General features: G+C 54.3%; 1 protein-coding gene across 9 annotated transcripts; it reads left to right on the forward strand.

The window, feature by feature from the left end:
• The first annotated feature begins 975 nt into the window (after positions 1 to 975).
• Rab4a (RAB4A, member RAS oncogene family) lies at positions 976 to 20,762 on the forward strand. Of its 9 annotated transcripts, none has more exons than XM_013356347.4 (9): positions 976 to 1,382; positions 10,823 to 11,001; positions 12,586 to 12,666; positions 12,924 to 13,038; positions 15,302 to 15,364; positions 16,499 to 16,653; positions 17,952 to 18,047; positions 20,062 to 20,189; positions 20,610 to 20,762. In XM_013356347.4, exons 2-8 carry the CDS (start codon positions 10,950 to 10,952, stop codon positions 20,175 to 20,177), a joined length of 678 nt encoding a protein of 225 aa, XP_013211801.3. In that variant the 5' UTR covers positions 976 to 1,382; positions 10,823 to 10,949; the 3' UTR covers positions 20,178 to 20,189; positions 20,610 to 20,762. The 9 variants fall into 9 exon arrangements, with proteins under 9 accessions (XP_013211801.3, XP_005320447.1, XP_021578770.1 ...); XM_040277003.2 differs by lacking the exon at positions 10,823 to 11,001 and adding an exon at positions 9,717 to 9,868 and having other exon boundaries at positions 1,299 to 1,382; XM_005320390.5 differs by lacking the exon at positions 10,823 to 11,001 and having other exon boundaries at positions 1,218 to 1,382.

A 20,762-nucleotide genomic window follows, 5' to 3' on the forward strand; every position in this document is an offset into this window, starting at 1 on the left:
GCCACCCTCTCCTTTTCCAGTTCTGATCTGACTTTACCCTGTGAGCACAAGGTTTTCCCTGGAGGAGGGTGTTCCCCAGTCTTTCCAAAGGCCTTTGAAGGCCATCCCCACAGTCCAGAACACTGCTGGCAGCTTTGGAATTATAATTGTCACTGCTACTATATGCATAGGTTTCCCTGGCCTCTGGGTCCAGTTTCTGACATCATCAAGAACTATCACTGACCCAGTGACTTCTTCCTGACCCAGGCAGTCTCTAGCAGGGAGGAAATTCATACCTAAGGAAGGGAACAGTCCTCAGGGGCACTGGCTTCTTCCCTCCTCCGGGGATGACTGTCCTCTGAAAAGCCTTAATCAGAAGCAGACTGTTCTGCTTAGGAGCCTAAATGAAGCCCAGCAGAAAACAGCAGAGTGTCTGGGCCACAGAGAAGAAGCATACACAGAATACTCCAGATCAAAAGGCTTGCCCCTCCGGGATTTGGAAGCAAGGCGAAATGTAGAGCCCTACAATGCTGGGGAGACAGAAGGTCTGTGTTCAGTTTCCCAGGAGGACAGAGCCAAACCGAGGAGGCAGATGTGTGCTGCCCTTACCAAGACAGCCGCCGGGATGCTACGGGCGCCATGGACTAGGCCGGGTCTCTCCACGTTTCCACAGAACGGAAATTCTGAACTGGGGTGTGTGTGTGTGTGTGTGTGTGTGTGTGTGTGTGCGCGCGCGCGCACGCGCGCGCCCGTGTGTGTTGCTGTTGTTGTTTTTCCTGGAGTCCTAACCTTGAATCGCACCTGCACCTGAGGGCCAAGTGGTGCCTCGCCTGAACGCCGCCGTTCCCCAGACAGGTACTCAGGGTCGGTTCTTTTGGGAACTCTTGGCCTGCACGTCATGGTGCCCAGAGGCCTGCACGTTCAGGCCAAGAGCTCGGCTTCCCGCGGGTAATCCTGCTTCCGCAGTGTCCAACTACCACTTAAGGGAGAGGCTGACCACATCCTGTGCTGCCGCGCCATCTGCACAAGGACCGCCCAGTTCAGGTGCCCGTGCTCCTCTTCTGGACCTCACGGCCTCCGCGCGAGTCCCCCCAGCCGACCTCAGGCTCTGCAGCAGGCCTTGCCGCAGACACCAGCTGGGTGCGCACGTGCTCGGGCCGCAGCCCCAACCGCGCAGCACACCCTCCATCCTCCGCCCAGCTCCCTGGCTCCTCCGCGGGGCAGCCGTGCGCATGCGCGGAGCCGACCGGCTGGGCCGCAGCGCGGTGGCCGGCGCTAGCTGTAGGCACCCGCCCGGCCCCGCTGCTCGGTCCCCGCCTCGTTTTCTCTCTGAACCCGGACAGACCCCGGCTGAGCTGCGAGAGAGGCCAGGATGTCGCAGACCGCCATGTCCGAGACCTATGGTAGGGCCTTCCGCGGGGCGGGAGAGCAGGCTCGCGGGGTGTCCGGGTATCCAGCCAGGCGGGTCTCGGTTCTTGAACGGTGGCCACGGAACAGGCAGGAGGCTGGGCCAGGTCCGGATCTTGCGATGCCAGGATCTGTGGGTAGCAGAGCCAGCCGGTGTCAGGGTGCCCTGCTCGGTCTGGGAGTGCCTATGGCTGATGATAGCTGGCTCGGGTTTCCTGCGTGCGCCCCTCTGCCACCCTTAGGTTTTCCTTACAGAATTTAATTCAGCGCAGGGTGTGGGAACCAGATTTGATTTCCACCGCTGGTGCTCAGTGAGGGCCGCAGGCTCAGGGCCGCACCTGTTTCTGGGTGTCCTCTGACCGGGCAGATCCCTGTTCCTGGTTGGGAGTTCTCTCCTTTGCTTCTTTGCAGCAGGATTATAGTGAGGGAGCAGTGATTAACCCATCTTTCTCCTGTGACCTCTGGCTTCATCCATCTCCCTCTCTCAGCCCTTTCTTGGTTGCTCTCTAGCTATTTATAACACGTCTCCTTTTGATGACCATGAGTACTTTGGAAGCAGAGCCCAGTCTGTTTAATCTTTGTTTCCCCTAAGCAAATGTGCTAAGCAATTTTTTTTCTTTTTTGATAAATCAAAGCTTTTTCAATTTATATACTAAGTTGCTCCCACCCACTAGGTTCAATAAAGGACTTGAACCTTGTGTCAGAGTGGAGACCAGTCTGCCAACCCCTGATCACTCTTTCAGATGTGACAGCTGATAGTCACCCAGAGGCTCTGGGTGTGCAAATATGGACCTTAGGCCTGGTGTGTTTGCTCCCACCCTGGCAGATGTCTCCTGCCCTCCACAGAGGTGTGTGGAGGAGGGATCGAGCTTAGAGAATCCTGCAGCTGCAGACTTCCTCAGGACCATGTTGTCAGGGCTCTGGACACTGCAGAAACAAACACCACAGACACCTGCTAGGTCTCACAGTGTGCAGTCTAGTGGGGAAGATGTCCAGCTGGACACTGACGGATACATAACTTAAAGCCAGGCAAGAGTTCTGAAGAATGTAATCCGTGCAATTATATGGCAAAGAGCACTGACCCAGAGGGTCAGGGCCAGGGAGGTGTCAGCCCTACAGCCAGAGCCCAGGCAGCACAGGACCTCAGCCCAGACCTGCATATATCTGAGCACAATAGTTTGGGAGGGTGAGGGGCAGAGGGCCTAAGGAGGGCTTGGACTTTGAGAGGGTGGGAAGCTGGAAGGGTGTCACACTAGGGCTCACAGGGCACCTGGTCCTCTGCCAGCAACTGGCACTGCCCTGCTCCTGTGAATGGGGCCTGACATCTGTCCCTAGAAGCTGAGAGAATCCTGCAGCCACTGGCTTCTTTAGGACTGTGTTGTCAGCGGTGGGTACCCCCCAGGTGGCTCCTGCCGTGTGGTTCTGCAGAGAGCCAGTCAGACCTGTCCACGCAGAGAACTTTCGCATGCCATCTCACTTGTGCTCCTCTGAGCTTCTTGCTCCCTAGCCACACCCAGCTTCCTGGTCAGGAGCGCTGGGAGGGGCGGGTAGCCCAGGAAAAGGGCTTGGGGCGGCAGGGGGCGGGGGGTTGTCATGAATCAGTGGGGAAAGATCTTCTCACAGGAAGTGCTGCAGTGTGCTGGGCATGCTGGGCATGCTGGGCATGGGAGGACCAAGGGGCCAGTGGGCTCAGTGAGAGACAAGGCCGTTAGGGTGATTCCATGGCCCCTCCAAATGGATGTTACTTGTCACTCCCCCTGGATTTAATCCTCTCTCCAGTGGAGGAATTAAAGGAAACTAAAAGAAAGCTGGCATGGTGGTTGAAGTTGCCAACCTAAGGTCACCCTGAACCAAGGCCTCTCCTGGCCCTGCAGATATGGCTGTGTCTGCATGACACTGTTCCCTGAAGTAAAGCCTCATGTCCCTTCCTCTCGAACGCTTGCCTCTTGCTGAAGGAATGTCTGCCTGGCCTTTGAGTTCCTTGTACTCTGGGCCCATCCTCTCCTGTGTAAGGGGGCTTTGGAAGCTCGATGGCCTGTGACTAAGAGGGGAGAGCCACTTGGGATATGCTGCCAAGGGGCCAGTTCCGCCACTTCTTCATTAGCATGTTCAGGCTATTACTGCACCTGCCAGGGATGGTGGCGGCCACATGTGCTAGCTCAGAGGCCCCTAGCCATGTGGACAGTGCTCTAGGTTATGTAATATCATGACACAGAATCAAAGTGTCAAACAGAGGGGAATAGAGATACTCAGTCCAAGTACCACTAACCTGAAACAAGGTTCTCTCAGATATAAAGTCCACACTCTGAAGGCCCTGTGGAGTGTTTCTGGGCCGCCCCAAGGACCTGTGCCCCAGCAACCTGAGGCCTGGGGCTTGCACCCTGTCTCCGAGGAATTCCTGAAACCAGCAGTGATGTTCAGCACGGAGCTAAACATGTTGTTCAGGACATGTGGCGGAGGTGCCAGACAGTGTGATGGAAACTCAGGAATAGAGGACCCTAACAGACTGCCGGTGAGCAGATGTGCCCTGTAGGAGGGCTGTTTGTGAGAGAGGACCATGTGAGTTGCTGGTCCTGGGCTCGTTTTTATCATATTATTTTCTTAGAGTTTTCATTTTGTGCTTCCCTCTGAAAACAACATCGTGTATTTACCGAGTGATCAAGAGAATCACTGGACATTTGCTGTCAAATCTGTGTCCTTGTGGGACGTTGCAGGTTGGATCATGTCCCAAAGTCATGTCTAGGTCCTGAACCCCAGAGTCTGTGAGTGTGACCTTAATTGAAAGCAAGCTGTTAGGAAGTGTCCCCCAAAAGCTCAGGTGTGGGACAATGCAAGAAAGCTAAGAGGGGAAGTGATTGGGTTTTAAGAGTCTTAACCTGATCAGTGCATTAATCCACTGGAGTGGATTAACTGGGTAGTAACTGTGGACAGGTAGGGTGTGGCTGGAAGAGGCCATCCTTGGGCCTATGCCTTTGGGGTTTATATTTTGTCTGATGAGCAGAGCTCTCTGCTTCTTGATGGCCATGTCCTGAGCTGCCTTCCTCTTCCACACCCTTCCACCATGAGATTCTGCCTCAGAACAAGGAGCCAGCAATTTACACGAGTGAGTCTATTAACGTGAGCCAGATAAACTTTTCCTCCTGTTTGCTGTTGTCAGGTCTTTGGTCACAGCAAGGAGAAAGAGAAAAACACAGGATATTTGCAGACAGAGTTAAGATGAGGTCATACGGAGTAGGGTGGACTAATGCAGGGACTGCTGTCCTTATAAGGTAAGGATGCAGACTCACACAAAAAGGACGTGACGTGCTGGTAGAGGCTGAGATTGAGTGACGGCCACAAGCCAAGGAGCCAATGTCGGCCAGCAGCCAGATGTAGAAGAGGCAAGGAAAGCCCTTCCCTGGCACCCTCAGAGGGAGCTCAACTGCCCTGCCTCGATGTGAGACTCCCTGCCCCCAGAACTATAAGACAGCACCTCCTATGGTTCGAAGCCACCTGATGGACAGCTTGTTTTGACCAGCCTGGGAAGCAAACCCATTGGCTTTGGCCATCAAACCCTGCTCTTGGCAAAGCCCAGACTTGATAAGACAAGATGGAGTGAGGAGGGCACCCCAAGAAAGAGAAGTGGCAGGTTCAGAGCCGTCTGGCTCCAAGAAGGTGCCAGGTAACCTGCACTAGGTGTCACCTGGATCACCACTGTCTTAGCTGCATAGATGTCAGGACACATAAGTGTGTCAACAAAGGAAGCAGGAAAAACAAGGGCATTTCTTCAGGTTGAATAAATTCATGATTGGAAAGTGCTTTTGCTTTTCTCCTTCACTGAAAACCAGCTGACTGCTGAGTCTTCCTGGATGCGCTTTACTATAACTCAAGTCACCCCTACCCCTGAAACTGCAATGGAAAGTTAATTCAGAGCAGTTTATTCAACTGGAAATGGAGAAAACAAGGCTTCCTGGAGTTCTCCTGGCAGCACCGTGGGCAAGTGTAGGGACTGCCCTGAGCTGCCGCCCACTTCCTCAGGCCCACTCTCCAGCACCTCTGCTGGCCCTACTCACGGGTCACAGGAGCTCCCCGGGGCTGGGGGTTTCTGGTCAGGTGGACTAGGAATGGGCTTGATAAAATTTATTTGGGGCTCTTCTTGAGCCATGGCATCACAGGGAGATCATTGTGCTTGGAATAAGAGACATCCCCAAAGCTCTTTGAGCTCCTTGGAGAATGGTTTCCTGTAGGCATGAGGGTGAACCTGCTTGTACTACGAATGATGGCATCTTTGGTTGTTAGAACCATTTTCCTCTTTGGGCCACGTGGTATAGAATCATCCAAGGTTGAATATTATAGGGGTGCATCAGCTTGCTAGTGGAACATAGGCTACACGTGGACTTGGGTTCCATCTCCAGCACCCAGCAAGCAAAAAAAAAAAAAAAATTACTCTTCTTTGGTGATCTTTACTCTATCTATTTCTTTCTTTCTTTCTTCTTTTTTTTTTTTTTTTTTTTGAGGGGGAAGTACAGGGGATTGGACTCAGGGGCACTCCACCACTGAACCATATCCCAGCCCTATTTTGTATTTTACTTAGAGACAGGGTCTCACTGAGTTACTTAGCACATCACTTTTTTTGCTGAGGCTGACTTTGAACTCGTGATCCTCCTGTCTCAGCCTCCCAAATGGTGGGATTACAGGCATGCGCTAATATGCCCAGCTGCTCTGAGTATTTCTTTGGATGAGAAGAAGGCTCGTGTGTCTGGATCTCTTCTCTTAAACCTTCCTGTGGAGATGAGTCAGACTGATGTGATGGACTAACCCTCTGCCAGGAGGTCTGCAGTGAGAGTTTGCAGAAAGCCTTTGACTCCTCAGTCCTAAGGTACTCATCTTGGTCCATGTTCTGTGGCTATAACCAAATCCCCAGGAATGGGTAATTAAAAAAAAGAAGAAGAAGAAGAGGTCTATTTTTGCCAGGCAGGCATGATGGTGCACACCTGTGATCCCAGCTACTCAAGAGGCTGAGGCAGAACAATCACAAGTTCTAAGCCAACCTCAGCAACTCAGCAAGACCCTCTCTCAAAGTAAAACTTAGAAAAGCTGGGGGACTTCACTCAGTGGTAAAGCACCCCTGGGTCCAATCCCCAGTACCATAAACAATGCAGTTTTCCAGAGTTTTTTTTTTTTTAAGGAGTCCTGGAGGCTGAGATGTTCCAGTGCGCGGCACTGGTAGTGGGAAGGAGAGCACCTGGGCACATGGGAAGGCCAGATAGGAGGGAGGCCTGGCTCCTAACACCTGCTCTGGCTAGTCCAGTCCTGCACACCAGCTTTGACCCAGTCCTGTGAGGAGGCTCCATCCCAGAGAGCAGCACCAACCCAGCCTCGAGGGGCAATCCCAAGACCTGTCCCCTCCTGAAGGCCCCCACTCTCAACAGCTTTCCATGGGGACAAAGCCCAGGTGTGGTTGAGGCAAGCCGTGTGAACACACAGCTCTCCTACACACCCTGCGCCTGGCCACCTTCGATAGCCGCAGTTGCTCCCTGTCCATGGTCAGTGAGGGCCAAGGGCTAGCACGGTGTGCGAGCACCCTCCCTTGTGGGGGGACAGCAGAGGCGAGTCTGAAGGCCAGCACACAGCACTGGACAAGAGCCACAGGGACACCATGCCTGCTGCTCTCCTTCCTCTGAAACTCACTCCTGGCCTGAAGGTGGGTCTGTGGAAAGGGCTTTGGCCACCAAGCACAGGATGACAGTGGTGGACAGAAGGACCAACCTGCTGCTGCGCAGCATTTCTGATGTTCTGAGAAGGAAGAGCAGTGTTCAGAAGACAGGATGTCATCAGTGAAGTGCTGGTGAACCGTGAGTGAGAGGATACACTTTAGAGGGAGGCAGATCCTTTTCTTTTCAAATGTGAATTTTGAATCAGGCAGCAAAGCAACTGGGACCCTAAGACAAGGACGGGGAAGCTCTGTGTGCCTTCAGTCAGTGACAGCACTCCTTCCTGCTCTCTTGCCTGCCTGCTCCAGGCTTTGGGGAAGTGCTGGTGCAGTGAGCACGAGCCCTGTGCCTGCACGACCCTCAGGCCTGTGTTGAGGCTCAGTCCACTTGGCTGGTGAGCAGAGCAGGTCTTTTAGGACGAGACTGCAAGCCTGGGAGGAAGCTGGAGAGGCTCCAGGGACTTCTGTCCTGGTGATTTGAACAGTCCTGAGCACTGCCAGCCTTCAGAGGATGCTGAAGGGGCTCCATTTGCTTCTGCCTGAGAGGTTACAGCGTATGAAACAAAAGGCCAGAATAAATAGAAGAGCTGCATTGACGGCATGATGTCCTTGTGTCCCTTGTGGAAGCCAAGTTAGGGTATCCTCCTGCAGTTGGGGCACATCTCAGGGCTGGAGCATCCTGCTGGATACAGGGTACCCCTCAGGGCTGGAGCATCCTGCTGGATACAGGGCACCCCTCAGGGCTGGGGCATCCTGCTAGAGACCGGGCACCTCTTGGGGCTGGGGCATCTTGGAGCTGGAGATGGGCACCCCTTGGGACTGGGGCATCCTCCTGGAGCCAGAGCACCTCCCAGAGTTTGAAAACAAAGAGACCCAGTCCCCCTTAGAATCAAGCCTACAACCAGCTCAATGCCCCAAAGCACAGTTGCCCTGGACTCAGAGCTGTTGGGCCAGACTCCGCCCCTGAAGAGAAAGCCTGCTGGCCATGTGGAAGCTGGTCAGCCATAGGCATGGCAATCAAAGACAGGCCACAAGAGTCCAGCCCTGCAGGACTATCAGAGCCCAGACCTGGCCTGGATCCCCAGGATGGACACACCTTGCTGTGCCCTGGGTCCTGGGTGGGATCCCCAGCCTCATGCTATTCATGAAGGTCTTGTTGAATGAATCCTCTCACTCTAAGCCCAGGCAAAAATATTATGATTAAGGTTTTCTACTTAGCAGATGATGGATTATTACTCTGCAAGTGGCAGAAAACCCAACTCAACATACATGGGGTGGCCCAACATGGTGGGCACACCTGTAATCCCAGCAGCTCGGGAGGCTGAGACCTGAGAATCCAGAGTTCAAAGCCAACCTCAGCAATCATGAGGCACTAAGCCACTCAGAGAGACCCTGACTCTAAATAAAATGCAAAATAGGGCTGAGGATGTGGCTCAGTGGTTGAGTGCCCCTGAGTTCAATCCCTAAAACCAACAAAAAGGAAAGTGGCCATCCCTTTTTCTCCTGGCGTACGCCATCTTAGTGACGCAGCTGGTTCCCTGCGAACAGTCCCTATCTGTTGAATGGCCTCAGCTCTCAGGTCCCATCTCCACCACCATGCCAGGGCCTTCCCTTAAGGAGCATTGATGCACCGGAGCTGAGGGGTGGCCTCACCTAGCCTGCATTGAGGGACTGCACTGGGGAGCTCACCCTCACACTGAGGGGAGGTGAGCCCCACTGCACCACAGGTGAGGAGAGACTACGAGTGTGATCCTGACCCATTCTTGCTGTAGTGCATGGTACAGAGGTCCCTGGATATCTCAAACTGAGCTAAAATTCATCACTGAATTCAGGGCAGTCTAGAGGTGGGGGCAGGACCCAAGGTAAAGCAAGCCTTGGACATGCACCAGGGTACTGTCACAGACCCAATGGCCTCTGGAATGATGATGCTGTGACATTGGCAGAGCTCGCTCTGGCCACTGTGAGGATGCACATGCTCTGTATGCACCTGCATCCAGAGCTCACTTGAGAACCCGAAGGTCATCCCAACAGCTTGAAGAGGTGGGACCCTGGCCAGGCACCAGCTCTGCCTGCAGAGGTTGTTGCCAGCACACAAGACGGGCACCTAGAAGAAGATGTGTCCACCTTCGCCAGGTCCTGACACTGCGAAGAGCCCAGCTACAGTCTCCAGTGTGGACCTTAGTTCTCCACTCTCTGTGGCTCTGCTTGGGGCACTCCACAAAGCATCGTGAGACTCCTCCCACACTTCACAGAATGCTGGCCGCTGATCCTCCCACAAATCCAGTGCTCCTGCCTGAGGGTGACTGTTCTCGGGCCTCCACCTTCTCTTCTGGGTGGTTTTCCACGTAGCCAGGGGGTTGTATTTAAAGATATTACTGCATCAGCAGGCAGCAATGAGAGATGGCCATTTCCATGCTGGGCAACTGGGCTCACTGCTGAGCCTCTTGCTTCTGCACCATCCCTGGTGCCCATGGTCCCAGTGAACAGGTCAGCAGAGTCACAGGCCCAAGAACCCAGCATCTCTGGGTTCTCTGCTACAAGTTGGAATCGACAGATGCCCCGATTCCACTCTGCACCATGCCACCTGGGCACAGTGCCCAGCACCATGGGAACCCGCTGCCTCTGGTGCCCTCTCCAGGATCCCCACACAGCTCCCGGCCTCTCCAGAGCCAGCCTTCCTGCAGCGGATACCAAACTCTGTTCTGAAGCAAGTGTCCTCCATGTTATGCACCCAGCCAGCTCTTCCACTGCTGTCTCCTGATGACCTTGGGCCAGTGCTCATTCAGCAAGGTTGGCTGCCATACACCCCTCTCTGTCCCCAACCTCTGACTGAGCTGGTGCCTGCAGTGTCTGTGCAGAGAGCTGGTCAGCATCTCTTGGTTCCTCCAGGTCACCTCCAGTCACCTTCTCTTCTACCTCCTCTCCCCTGGCTGCTCCCTGGGCACCTTCTGTCCTATTCTCATTGCATCCACTCTATGTGGCTGTCACTCAGCTCTGCATCACTGTGATCAAAATACCCAACCAGAACAACTCAGAGGAGGAAATATTCATTTTGAGCTCAGAGCTTCAGAGGTCTCAGTCCATAGACAGCGACTCCATCACTTTGGGTCCAGGTAAGGCAGAGCATCTGGCTGAAGGGCATGATAGAGGACGATGTGCAGCTCATGATGGCCAGAAAGCAGAAGGAGGAGGAGAGCCAGGGGACAAGGATAGTCCCCAAGGCACCCCTAGAGACCTACCTACAGGGACCACTAGGTACAGTAGTCCTCTCAAATTATTAATCCATGAGGTGGATCAATCCACTGATTAGGTCACAGCTACCAAGACCTGATCATTTCACCTCTGAGCACTCCTGCATTAACACAGGAGCCTTCGGGGACACTTCCCCTCCAAGCCTGCCTGGCTTCAGTTGGATAGCTGCAGGCTCCTATTTGGGTAGTGAGTTGCCCTCTCTCTGCGTGTGTCCTGTGTCCTGTCAGCCCTGACCCCATGCCCCAGAGGCCAAGCGCCTAGTAGGTGCATGGGCTCTGCCCCTTGCCTCCCTCTGACCTCACCTAAGAGAGCAGCTAGGAAGGCGGAGCCATCTCGTCCACTGCAACTTGATTTTCCTGAGGACTCAGGACCATGTCTGGCCTTCCCATGCACATGCCCCATCTGCCTGGCCTGGGAAGTGGTGGAGGGGCCTTGGAGGGACATCACCTGTGCCTCTGCCTGCATCCACCCCTTGGCCTGTGCTCTCCTCAGGCCCGACCTGTGTGTCCGCCCAGGATGGCTGACCTCTGCCTGTGCCTGTCTTGCCCATGGTTTTGCATTTCTCGTGTGGACGTTCACCTTGCATGGCAGGGCGTCTGCTTCAAGTGTGTTTCAGGGCATGGTCTTTCCCTGCCTTCCAGCGCCACCTGTTCTGAGGAAGCCCTCTGCAGGTAAATCTGAAGACCGTGGGTCATGCGAGGGATTCTGCGTTTGGGTTTTGAGCCCTCAGTTCTCATAAACACACGGCCTCTGTTAGAATGGATGGACTGTAAGAGCCCTCCCTAGCCATCGTGCCACCTGGGTTCCCTTCAGTTACTGAGCTCTCTGAGCTGCTGAGCACCCAGGAGAGAAAGCAGGGCTCCCGGGGCAGCTGGCCACCTGCCGCCTGCAGCACGTGTCTATCCAGAGTGACCCATGGGTCCAGATCACTGGGCGCTAACCACAATGCCTCACTAGATGTGGATTCTTTTTTCTTTTTTTTTTTTTTATTTTTTTAGTTACAGATGGACACAATATCTTTTATTTATTTTTATGCAGTGCTGTGGATCAAACCCAGTGCCTCACATGTGTGAGGAAAGTGTTCTGCGGCTGAGCTACAGCCACAGCCCCTAGAGGTGGATATTGGAGGCTCACCCATGTGACCAAACGCCTGTGTCTAAGGCAGGTGGGGACTGAGGACAGCCTGGCTGTGCCTCCGCTCCTCTGGGGCCACGCTCTTCCAAAAAATCCTACTGCTGCTCCCACTCAGGCCAGGAGCCTGAGAGTGGCACCCACTCTGTCTGCTGATGTGCTTCCCATGCCAAGGCCTCTGCAGGCTCACACTTCTAAGGAGGCTCACAGGGTCTTGGGCCCCTCCACAGGGATTTCCCCAGAGAGAACACCTTTCAGGGCCATGGCAGCCTCGTGGCTGGCAGGACCCTTACCCCCAGGAGGCCAGCTCCTCTTGCCTTCCTGTCCCACCCGCCCTGGCAGCCTCTACCCTGCTCTGTTGCTGTATCTTGTTATTTCAAGACTATTAGGAATGGATGCTCATGGTTGTGACTCCTGGCTCTGCAGTCCCTGGGGACCTGCCAGGCCTGGGCTGGGAGTCCAAGTGCAACCTAGCGCCCCTTGCAGACTGCCTGGCTGTTCCCAGTTGAGGCTTTAAGGATGAAACGTCCACCTGCCAGGTCTGTAAACCCACCTTGGTTTGCCTGGGTTCGATGCCTAGGAGTACAGCAGTAATGACGGGGTTGCCTGCTATCCTTTACCCCTGTCAGTGGCCTTGTTAGTGAATTGCTAATAGCACTGTCCCTGAACACAGGTGGCAGGGCCAGGCCAGTGCCAGCAGCTCTTAGCCTAATTGGGGAAGGGGCAGCCAGGGTCAGGGAGTACTTGGCCCCCACCTGGGGAGGAGACAGGATGCAGGAGGCAGGACAGGCCAGGGTCAGTGCAGACATGCAGAGCTGGAGAGGGGGTCGGTGCAGTGCCATTCCCAGGCTGAGCAGGAGAAAAGATCCTCAACAAAGGGATGGTTCTCAACTTCAGACTTCAAAAGAAGTGGTTCAGAGTGCACTGATGGGCAGAGTCCTGAGGGCACCAGGAGGCATGGATGGTGCCGGGGCCAAGGCCAGCCAGCATGTACCACCTTCCAGCACCCCTGCTCTGTCCTCTGTCCCGTTAAAAGGCAGGACCTCAGCGAGCATGGCAGTCTAGGAATAAGCTCATGGCCTCCACTTTCAAGATGCTTTTCACAGTCTCCCTCTGTCTTGCAGATTTTTTATTTAAGTTCCTGGTGATAGGAAATGCGGGGACTGGGAAATCTTGCTTACTTCATCAGTTTATTGAAAAAAAATGTAAGTAACATCCCGGGCCATGGTCGGGAGAGGGTGCCTTTGTACTCAGAGGTGCAAGCTTTAAAGGGCTTGGAGAGGAAGCTCTAGGGCCTTTGAGAACAGGGTGGTGTGCATTTCACCTAAAGCCATGAGGTGAATAGGGCCGGAGGTGACTTGGCTCCCGGCAGCCCCTAACCTCAGTGTCGCTGCCCAGATGGGTTGACCTCTTTCCCTAAAGGTCTAAAATGAAATGCTTTGTTCTTGCTTCTCCTTTTCAGTCAAAGATGACTCAAATCATACAATAGGAGTGGAATTTGGCTCAAAAATAATAAATGTTGGTGGTAAATACGTCAAGTTACAGATATGGGACACAGCGGGACAAGAACGATTCAGGTAGCTTTTCCTCTGATTTAATAAAGTCTCGGAAACTTGGGTGAAATGATCATGTTCTCTCCATGTACAGGCTCCCGCCCCACATCCTCCCCCGCACTGCCTCCAGCTCCACCTCTGGAAGCTCCCCCTGAAGAAGCTAGAGCCCAGAGGTCAAGGAGCCTCTAACTCAGCCAGCTCACTGCCGCAGGTCATGGCTGGAACTGTGTTTAGATGGGAATCTCTGCAGAGCCAGGGCGCATCCACCCGTTGTTCCCTTCCTAGGTGGGGTTTTGAAAAGCTACTTGGGGCTCCACTCTGTTAGGCATGCAGGCCCAAGGTTGTGGCTAGATGCCTGCAGGGTGGGTGCTCAGCGGGCTGTCAAGAACCTGGGTGCAGGACTTGGGCCACGCTTGGTTGGGTTCCTACAGGTACACCAGGTCAGAGCACACACTCAGTGTTGAGATTTGGGAAATAAAACTCACTCCACTATAAACCTTTAGCTTTTCATTAAGATTGGTACATACTGTGCGTTAGTAATATTCAGAAATACCACAGTGTCCCCGCCATCACCACTCCTGGATACCCTGGCTGAACAGTGGTCCCACCTGATATAGCCTCCACCCCAGATCTCCCAGGACATGAATGACCAGGAGTGCTTCTCAAGCAGGTAGGAGAGGGGCCGTTCCTCTTTGTGGGGGCCCCTCCTAGGAGTCCCAGAGAAGGCCAGGCTTGGGGACACCAGCTTCCAGAGCCTGGAGAGGTGTAGCCTCTAGGGTGAGGGTCTGAGGCTCTGCCTGGCAGGCAGGCCCACTGCAGGAGAGCCCTGGCCTCCCCCTGTTTCCCCGATGACTACTGGCAGCCAGCTGTGCCAGTACCAGGCCAAGAAAGAGTGACTGCAGGAAAATGGACAGGCTCGAGGGGTGTCGAGGCCCGGCACTGGTTTCCTGGTTCAGCAGCCCCAGACCCTCCAGGGATCAGAGTGAGGCTGGCAAGTTTTCCCCAGCCCTCTCCATTCCTGGCTCCTAACAGAAATGATCCGACAGAAGAAACGACCATTGAACACAGTACCGATGGTCAAAGAGCCCAAACCAAGAACATCAGCTGGGACTTTCTGAGAGAAGGGGAAGTCCCCAGAAATAAGAACAAAGAGTGCTGAACACATGTGAAGAGTGCTCTCGGGAAGTGTCCCTGAGTGGCCAGCCTCCCAGACAGTGAGGCAGCAGGGGTAGGGCAGAGACAGGCCAGCCTCAGTGAAGGACGAGGGCAGACTGCTCAGGGGTCCAGGAGAGAGCCAGAGCGGCAGCAGAGAGACCACAGTCCAGGTCGCTGGCCCACTCCACCGCAGGGGATGGTGAGGAGGTCCAGAGCAGGTCAGACTGAGAAGGGAACTTCCCAGAGCCAAGAGGAGAGGTGGAAGGCTCAGAAGTCAGAGCCGCACTGAGCCAAGAGCAGCACTGGGAGCTCCAAGGTGCTGAGGACCCAGTGAGATGAAGGTGAAAGCTGGCTGTGCAGTCAGAGGTCCCTTCCCCAGCACCAGGGCAGGGCGGAGATGCCTTCAGAACTCAGAGGGGAAAGTTTCCAACCTAAAACCCTCACACAGCCCAACTAGCAGGTCAGTGCAGGAGCAAGATGGTGGCCAGAAGATGTGAGGAGGGGTAGAGGCCACCTCCCCTGGACAAAGCCCAGGGACCCCAACCTGAGGAAGGCCCAGGTGGTCGGCATGTGCTGCCGCCCAGCATGAGACTACTGCAGCAGGAAGCACCAGCCCCAAGCACAAACCACTTCAGAGGCACTTTATAGAAATAAGCAGCAAATACCAGAAGAAAGAAACCCTGAGACTCACAAGCCTGGGAGTTTGTGATCATTCTTCTGTGGCCAGAGGAGTGCCCACTCACGGCTATGTCCTTTAACCACTTAACCAACTGTAAAAAGGGAAATCAAGTCCCAGGAGATTAGATCAGAGGAGGTAACTGGACCCAGACTGGGAGAGGCTGCTGCCCAGGCTTCACTACCCCTGAGGGGGCAGACACCCTGCCCCCTGCCATGCACGCAGCTGTGCCGCTCTGGGGAAGACACCCTGCCCATCCCAGCCTGACATCCTCCCATTGATTCCATGACATGATTCCCGGAGGATGACACATGTGTTCACACCTCCAGAGTCGTGCTCTTTGACACCAGGCCTGTCTCTTTTGGGGTTCACAAAGCAAGCCTGGGGGTCTGGGGAGGTGGTGCTGGGCAGTGGAGGGTCTTGGTGGTTGAGTTAGAGCTGCTGTTGTCCTTTCAGGTCTGTGACAAGGAGCTATTACAGAGGTGCGGCTGGTGCGCTCCTCGTCTATGACATCACCAGGTAATGCCAGCCCCCCTGAGCCAGGCATTGGTGCCCTGTGTCCCCGGGGCTGGCCTTGGCCAGATGCCTAGGGCAGGTGCCTTGTGGGGTCTTGGAGGTCTTTGAGAAACATTGGGAGGCTTTTGTAAATGAAGCCCCTGGTGCCGGATGCTCTCCTGCAGACCCACGGAGCTCTCTATGAGCATTATCAAAAGTGATCCAGGGAGGTAGGGACACAGCTCTGGCTCAGGCTGCTTGTGTCCTGGACCAGCTGCTCTGTGTGTGACCTCACAGGCCAAGACTTAGCTGCCTGGGTTCCTTGCCTGTGGGTGCGTGTGATGGGGACCACATGGTCCTCACGAGGCTGTCGGAGGATTGGATCGGTTTACTGAGCACAAACAGGGTAACCCTTGGACACATGTGGCAATTCCATTGAGACAAAGATTAAAAATTCAGTTCTCAGTTGCACTAGCCACATTTCAAGTGCTGGTGTGACTGTGGCATCAGACAGCACAACATATAGAGTGCTCCTGTCCTTGCGGAAATCCCATGCACGACGCTGATCCCAGGATTCAGGCCTGGCTCAGACACGGGGTACAGAGGCCACCTGCAAGAGTCCTTTCTGGGTAGGAACCTGTCCAGGGACGGGGTGTCACGTGGCTGCCCCTCTCTGGCCTGAGGCATGAGGGCATCAGGCTGCAGGTGCACCTGCCCTTAGCTGTCGGAGGGGAGAAAGCGGGTCTGAGTGGGCCCTGAATGGACAGCCTGGCCACGGCCTGCCTGCAGGGACTGTGGGGTGGTGCTTGCACCTAGGGCTCCTAAGGGCAGAGCAGGAGGTAGCAGTTGTCCCCACACAGTCTCTAGCAGAATCCATCTGCTGGACTCCCATGAGCAGAGTGCAGCACAGGCAGGACAGTTAATGGAGAGGTGCCCAGCTGCCCAGCAGTCAGGCACCAGGCTCTTGTATCCTTTGTGCTCCTAAAGAGTCAGGGCTCCTCCTCCTGAGCCCTGGTGGCTTGGGTGCGTTCAGGTTCCCCAGGGGACCCTAAGGCCCTTACCTGACATGTTGCCGAGCAGTGGAGTAGGATGAGCGGCTGGAAAGATTGCTGGTCTTATAAAATACATGTATCATTTTCACAATCTTGTGTCACGCAGCCGAGAAACCTACAATGCGCTTACTAATTGGTTAACAGATGCCAGAATGCTGGCGAGTCAGAGCATCGTGATCCTCCTCTGCGGGAACAAGAAGGACCTGGACACTGACCGGGAAGTCACCTTCCTAGAGGCCTCCAGGTTCGCGCAAGAGAATGGCAAGTCTCTTCCCCCTCGTGGCTCTCGGTGTGGACATGGGTGCTGTGCTGGTGCTCTGCAGGAGGGTCGAAGTTAGGCTGTGTTTGGGAAGGCAGAACTGCCACTAGGGTGTGAGTTCAGTGTGGTCACACAGTGCACCCTGCCCCAGAGCCTAGGACCCCCAGAGCCACCAAGCTGATGGAAACACCTGTAACACTTTGCAAGGTCTCTTCCGCCCTGGGCTCAGAGTCAGCACTCTAAATTGTGTCCTTGTGCATGGAAAGGAAGCCTCAGACCTGCTTCTGGCCAAGTGGCTGTGCTTCCTGTAGACCATCAGAGCCACTTGGTACATATGGCTTTGACACCTCTGAACTGCCAGATAGGACATACAAGACCACCACATAGCATGGGTGGCTGCTCATGGGTAACAGGATGGAGCAAATGTGGACGTTTTAGGTAACTTGAACTGTGAGTGCCAATCAACAACTAGAATATCCTAAAGTCAGGTTTGATTGGTCTCTAGGCCCCAAACAGTGTTCCTACAGCTCTGCGGGTTTTTTGCTAAGAAAGTAAACATCAGAGACGCACGTAAGCCATAGCGAAGGAGCTGCTCAGGGGTCACAGCTCAGTATCCTGTGCCTGGAGGAAGCAGAGGGGGCCTTCACCTCAGGGGCAGGAACACGCCTCCCGCTGGGCCCTGGGTAGCTCTGGGGATGGGAGCCACAGTGCACATTGTGGCCACTCGCAGTGTAGTCCCCTGGCTGGCAGATACTTACAAGTCCTGTTCCTGGTGAGACAGTTTATTTGGAGAAGGACATTGAGGCTTCCCGTGCACTGGGGGTAGGGCCCGTTCCTGCCTCCTTCCTGATGGTCATTGGCACAGAGAGCCTGTTTACAGGTTCATCCATCTCCCCAACGGATCAGGGCCAGCCAAGACAATAGCTAATGTTTGAAAAACGTTAGATACCTCCAACATTTTTCAATTTTGATTTTGTGTTTATGTGTTTGGGGGTCTTCTGTGGAGCTGGGGATTAGACCAAGGGCCTTGCACGTGCTGGGCAAGACTTCTACAGCTTGATCACATCCCCAGAAGCCCCCAAATCTTTTTTTTTTTTTTTTTGAGATGGGGTCTTACTAATCCTGTTAACATTTTTTTAAAGCACGTTGACATATACTGATTTTATTTTTTCAGAAATAGATGGCTGTAGGTCATGAATCGGGCCTTCCTGCCATTCTGAGAACACTAAGCAGCCTGTTAGAGATTGACAAGTGTGATCACCGTCTAAACACACCGTGTCTTGTTTGACATCACTTTCAGAGCTGATGTTCCTGGAGACAAGTGCACTGACTGGGGAGAACGTAGAAGAGGCATTTGTGCAGTGTGCACGAAAAATACTCAACAGGATCGAGTCAGGTAAAGTGCCCTTGGTAGGCATAGTCCTGCTACTTGCTCTTCCTGCTGGCTCTGCAGGGTCCCCTTCTTGCATGGTGACTGGGCAGGGCAGATTCTCTGTACCTCCTGACTTAAAATCCCCACTGAGGGTCCAAAGGGCCCATGGCTGAGATACAAGCCCCAGGCCTAAGGGTGGTGGACCTGCCTGACCCCAGGGCAGCATCTCCAAGGTCTCTTCAACAGCTTACTCCTTCTCTCATGGAGTCAGGGCTACAGGATGCTGTGGGAACAGCAGACACTTGTGTAGTCACTCCAGACCCAATGCAGGCAGGGACAAAGTGCCAGCACTGTCCTCTGTCAGACTGGGTTCTTACTGTCACCAGATGATGCCAAGGCAGTAGGAAGGAGGCTGAGGTCACCCAGGCAGGCTTCCAAGTAGGTGCCGAGTGGGGCATCTGCAGCTATAGGGCAGCAGTCAGCCCAGGGACATGAAGGAGGGAGGCAGGGGCAGAGAAGCTAGGAGGTAGGACTGGCCTGCAATCCTTGTGAGGCCAGGAGCTGCCTCTCGAAACTCGGGGATTCCAGCCTGGCTGCACAGCAGCCACCCAGAGTGCCACAGGAGCCCTGACCCTGCCCATGTCTTGAGCTGCTAGAACAGGGCTGGAGCTGTTCTGAGACTGACATCCACCCAGGAGGAGAAGCTCTATGGGATGTCAGGCAGGGTGCCATCAGGGTGACTGAGGTGATCAGACAGGGGCTCCAGGGAGGGCAACGAGAAGAGAGATGGCACTCAGGGACCATCCAAGCACAGGACAATTGGCAAGCTCGAGCCAGGACATGGAAGCAAGGAAGGGAGATGAGCCCAGACATGGTGGTAACAGCACCAGTGGGCTAGTGGTAGGACGGTGTCACCAAGAATATGTCAGTGCCCCTTGGGCAGGGGGACCTCAGAGGTGGGATCTTCTCTTCAGTATCAGGAGACCCAAACAAAACTGAGCAATGGCAGCACAGGTTTAGTCCATGGCCAAAGTGTGGAGCAAGGGACCCCAGCCCAGTCATCTCCTCAGCCAAGTGGAGGAACAGACATGAGATGGGGACAGTGGAAAGCCCAGCCTAAGCCATCTCCTCAGCCCAGGTGGAGGTGCAGACGTTGGATAGGGACACAGGTGTGAGCTGCACTGTCCCATGTACATCACCATGCACATTGTGTACACACAGGGACACATGAGTGAGCTGCACTGCTCCATGTACATCACCATGCACATATCATGCACACACAGGAACACACATGTGAGCTACACTTCTCCATGTACATCATCTTGCACATCATGCACACACAGGGACACAAGTGAGCTGCACTGCTCCAAGTGAACATCACGCATGCACAGAGACACACATGTGAGCTGCCCTGCTCCACATGCACATCATGCACACACAGGGACAGGTGTGTCAGATGCACTGATCCACGTGATCACTGAGATCTGTGGTACCAGCCTATTTTGGAGGTTTGGTCATGCCAGTACCTGCTATTCATGAGCTCTTGCACACTGGTCTGAAAGCACCAAGAGTGTGATTCCAGTCTCGTGCAAAGTGCTGGTTAGGCAGGGGCTGTGGCACCCCCTGTCAGTAGGTGCTTCACTATGCTGTGTCCTGGGGTGTTATATTATCTGAGTTGGGTTTTTGCCAGTTTAAAAGTAGACAGTGGCATCTTAAAAATTCAGTTTTAAATTGACTTTATTTTGCATACATAATATATCCATGAAATTCCAAATTAAGGTGGTACAAGAGTACAAGCAGAAGGGGCCTTCCACACCACCTCTGCTGTTCCCTGTCATGGGGACACGGGGCAGCCACTTTGTTCCCAGTCCTCTGTGTCCTAGAGGTGGTTAATGCATGTGCGTGCTAACATACACGTTTTTCCTCTTTCCTGGAAAGGGGGCAAATGTTCATGGTGTTCCACACTTTTTTCACATAATTTGTTTGGGGATCATGGAATAATAACAATCCTTTTTAAAGAGATGTGCTTATCCCATAGGTGAGCTGGACCCAGAAAGGATGGGCTCAGGCATCCAGTATGGAGACGCCGCCCTGAGACAGCTCCGGTCCCCACGCCGCACACAGGCTGTGAGCGTGCAGGAGTGTGGCTGTTAGAGCCGTTACCAGGTGGGTGTGCCCGATCCCTGATCCCCGATCCACCTGCCGCCTGCAGCAGGAGGGCCACGGAGCTTCAGTAGGAAAGGAGGCACCGCGTTAGCCAGAGTCCAGGCTCAGGAGCTCCCAGGCCCTTCAGAGGCAGGGCACATGGGGACGGGAGTGGCCGAAGCCCACCCACCCTGGTGCCTGCCAGGGCGCTCCTTGGTTTCTCACATCTCCATGTGGCACCTGTGGCTCCAGCCCAAGGCCTGCTCATAAAGCAGCGTGTTGCCACCGACTTCAAAGCTTCCTCTCTGGCCACTGCCACGGTCAGCTCTGCCAAGTACACATAATGTTGGTCAAGAGGAAGTGTGCCCAGCTCCTCCAGCACCCAGCAGGTGTATTTCTGAGTTTGTAGGTGTGTATGTTCCCAATGGCTCTGTTTTTCAGGTATCTGCGTGGTGTTGGGACAGTGGCTGAAGCTTGGAGAATCTGCAGCTTTTCCACCTCTTCTCTGAGCAGAAGTGGATCTTATGGGGACGCTACTCCAGCTGGCAGAGGCAGCCCAGGAGCCACGTAATAAACCTGATGTGAGGGACGACA

This window comes from Ictidomys tridecemlineatus, chromosome 10, assembly GCF_052094955.1.
Source record: "Ictidomys tridecemlineatus isolate mIctTri1 chromosome 10, mIctTri1.hap1, whole genome shotgun sequence".
Taxonomy (NCBI): Eukaryota; Metazoa; Chordata; class Mammalia; order Rodentia; family Sciuridae; genus Ictidomys; species Ictidomys tridecemlineatus.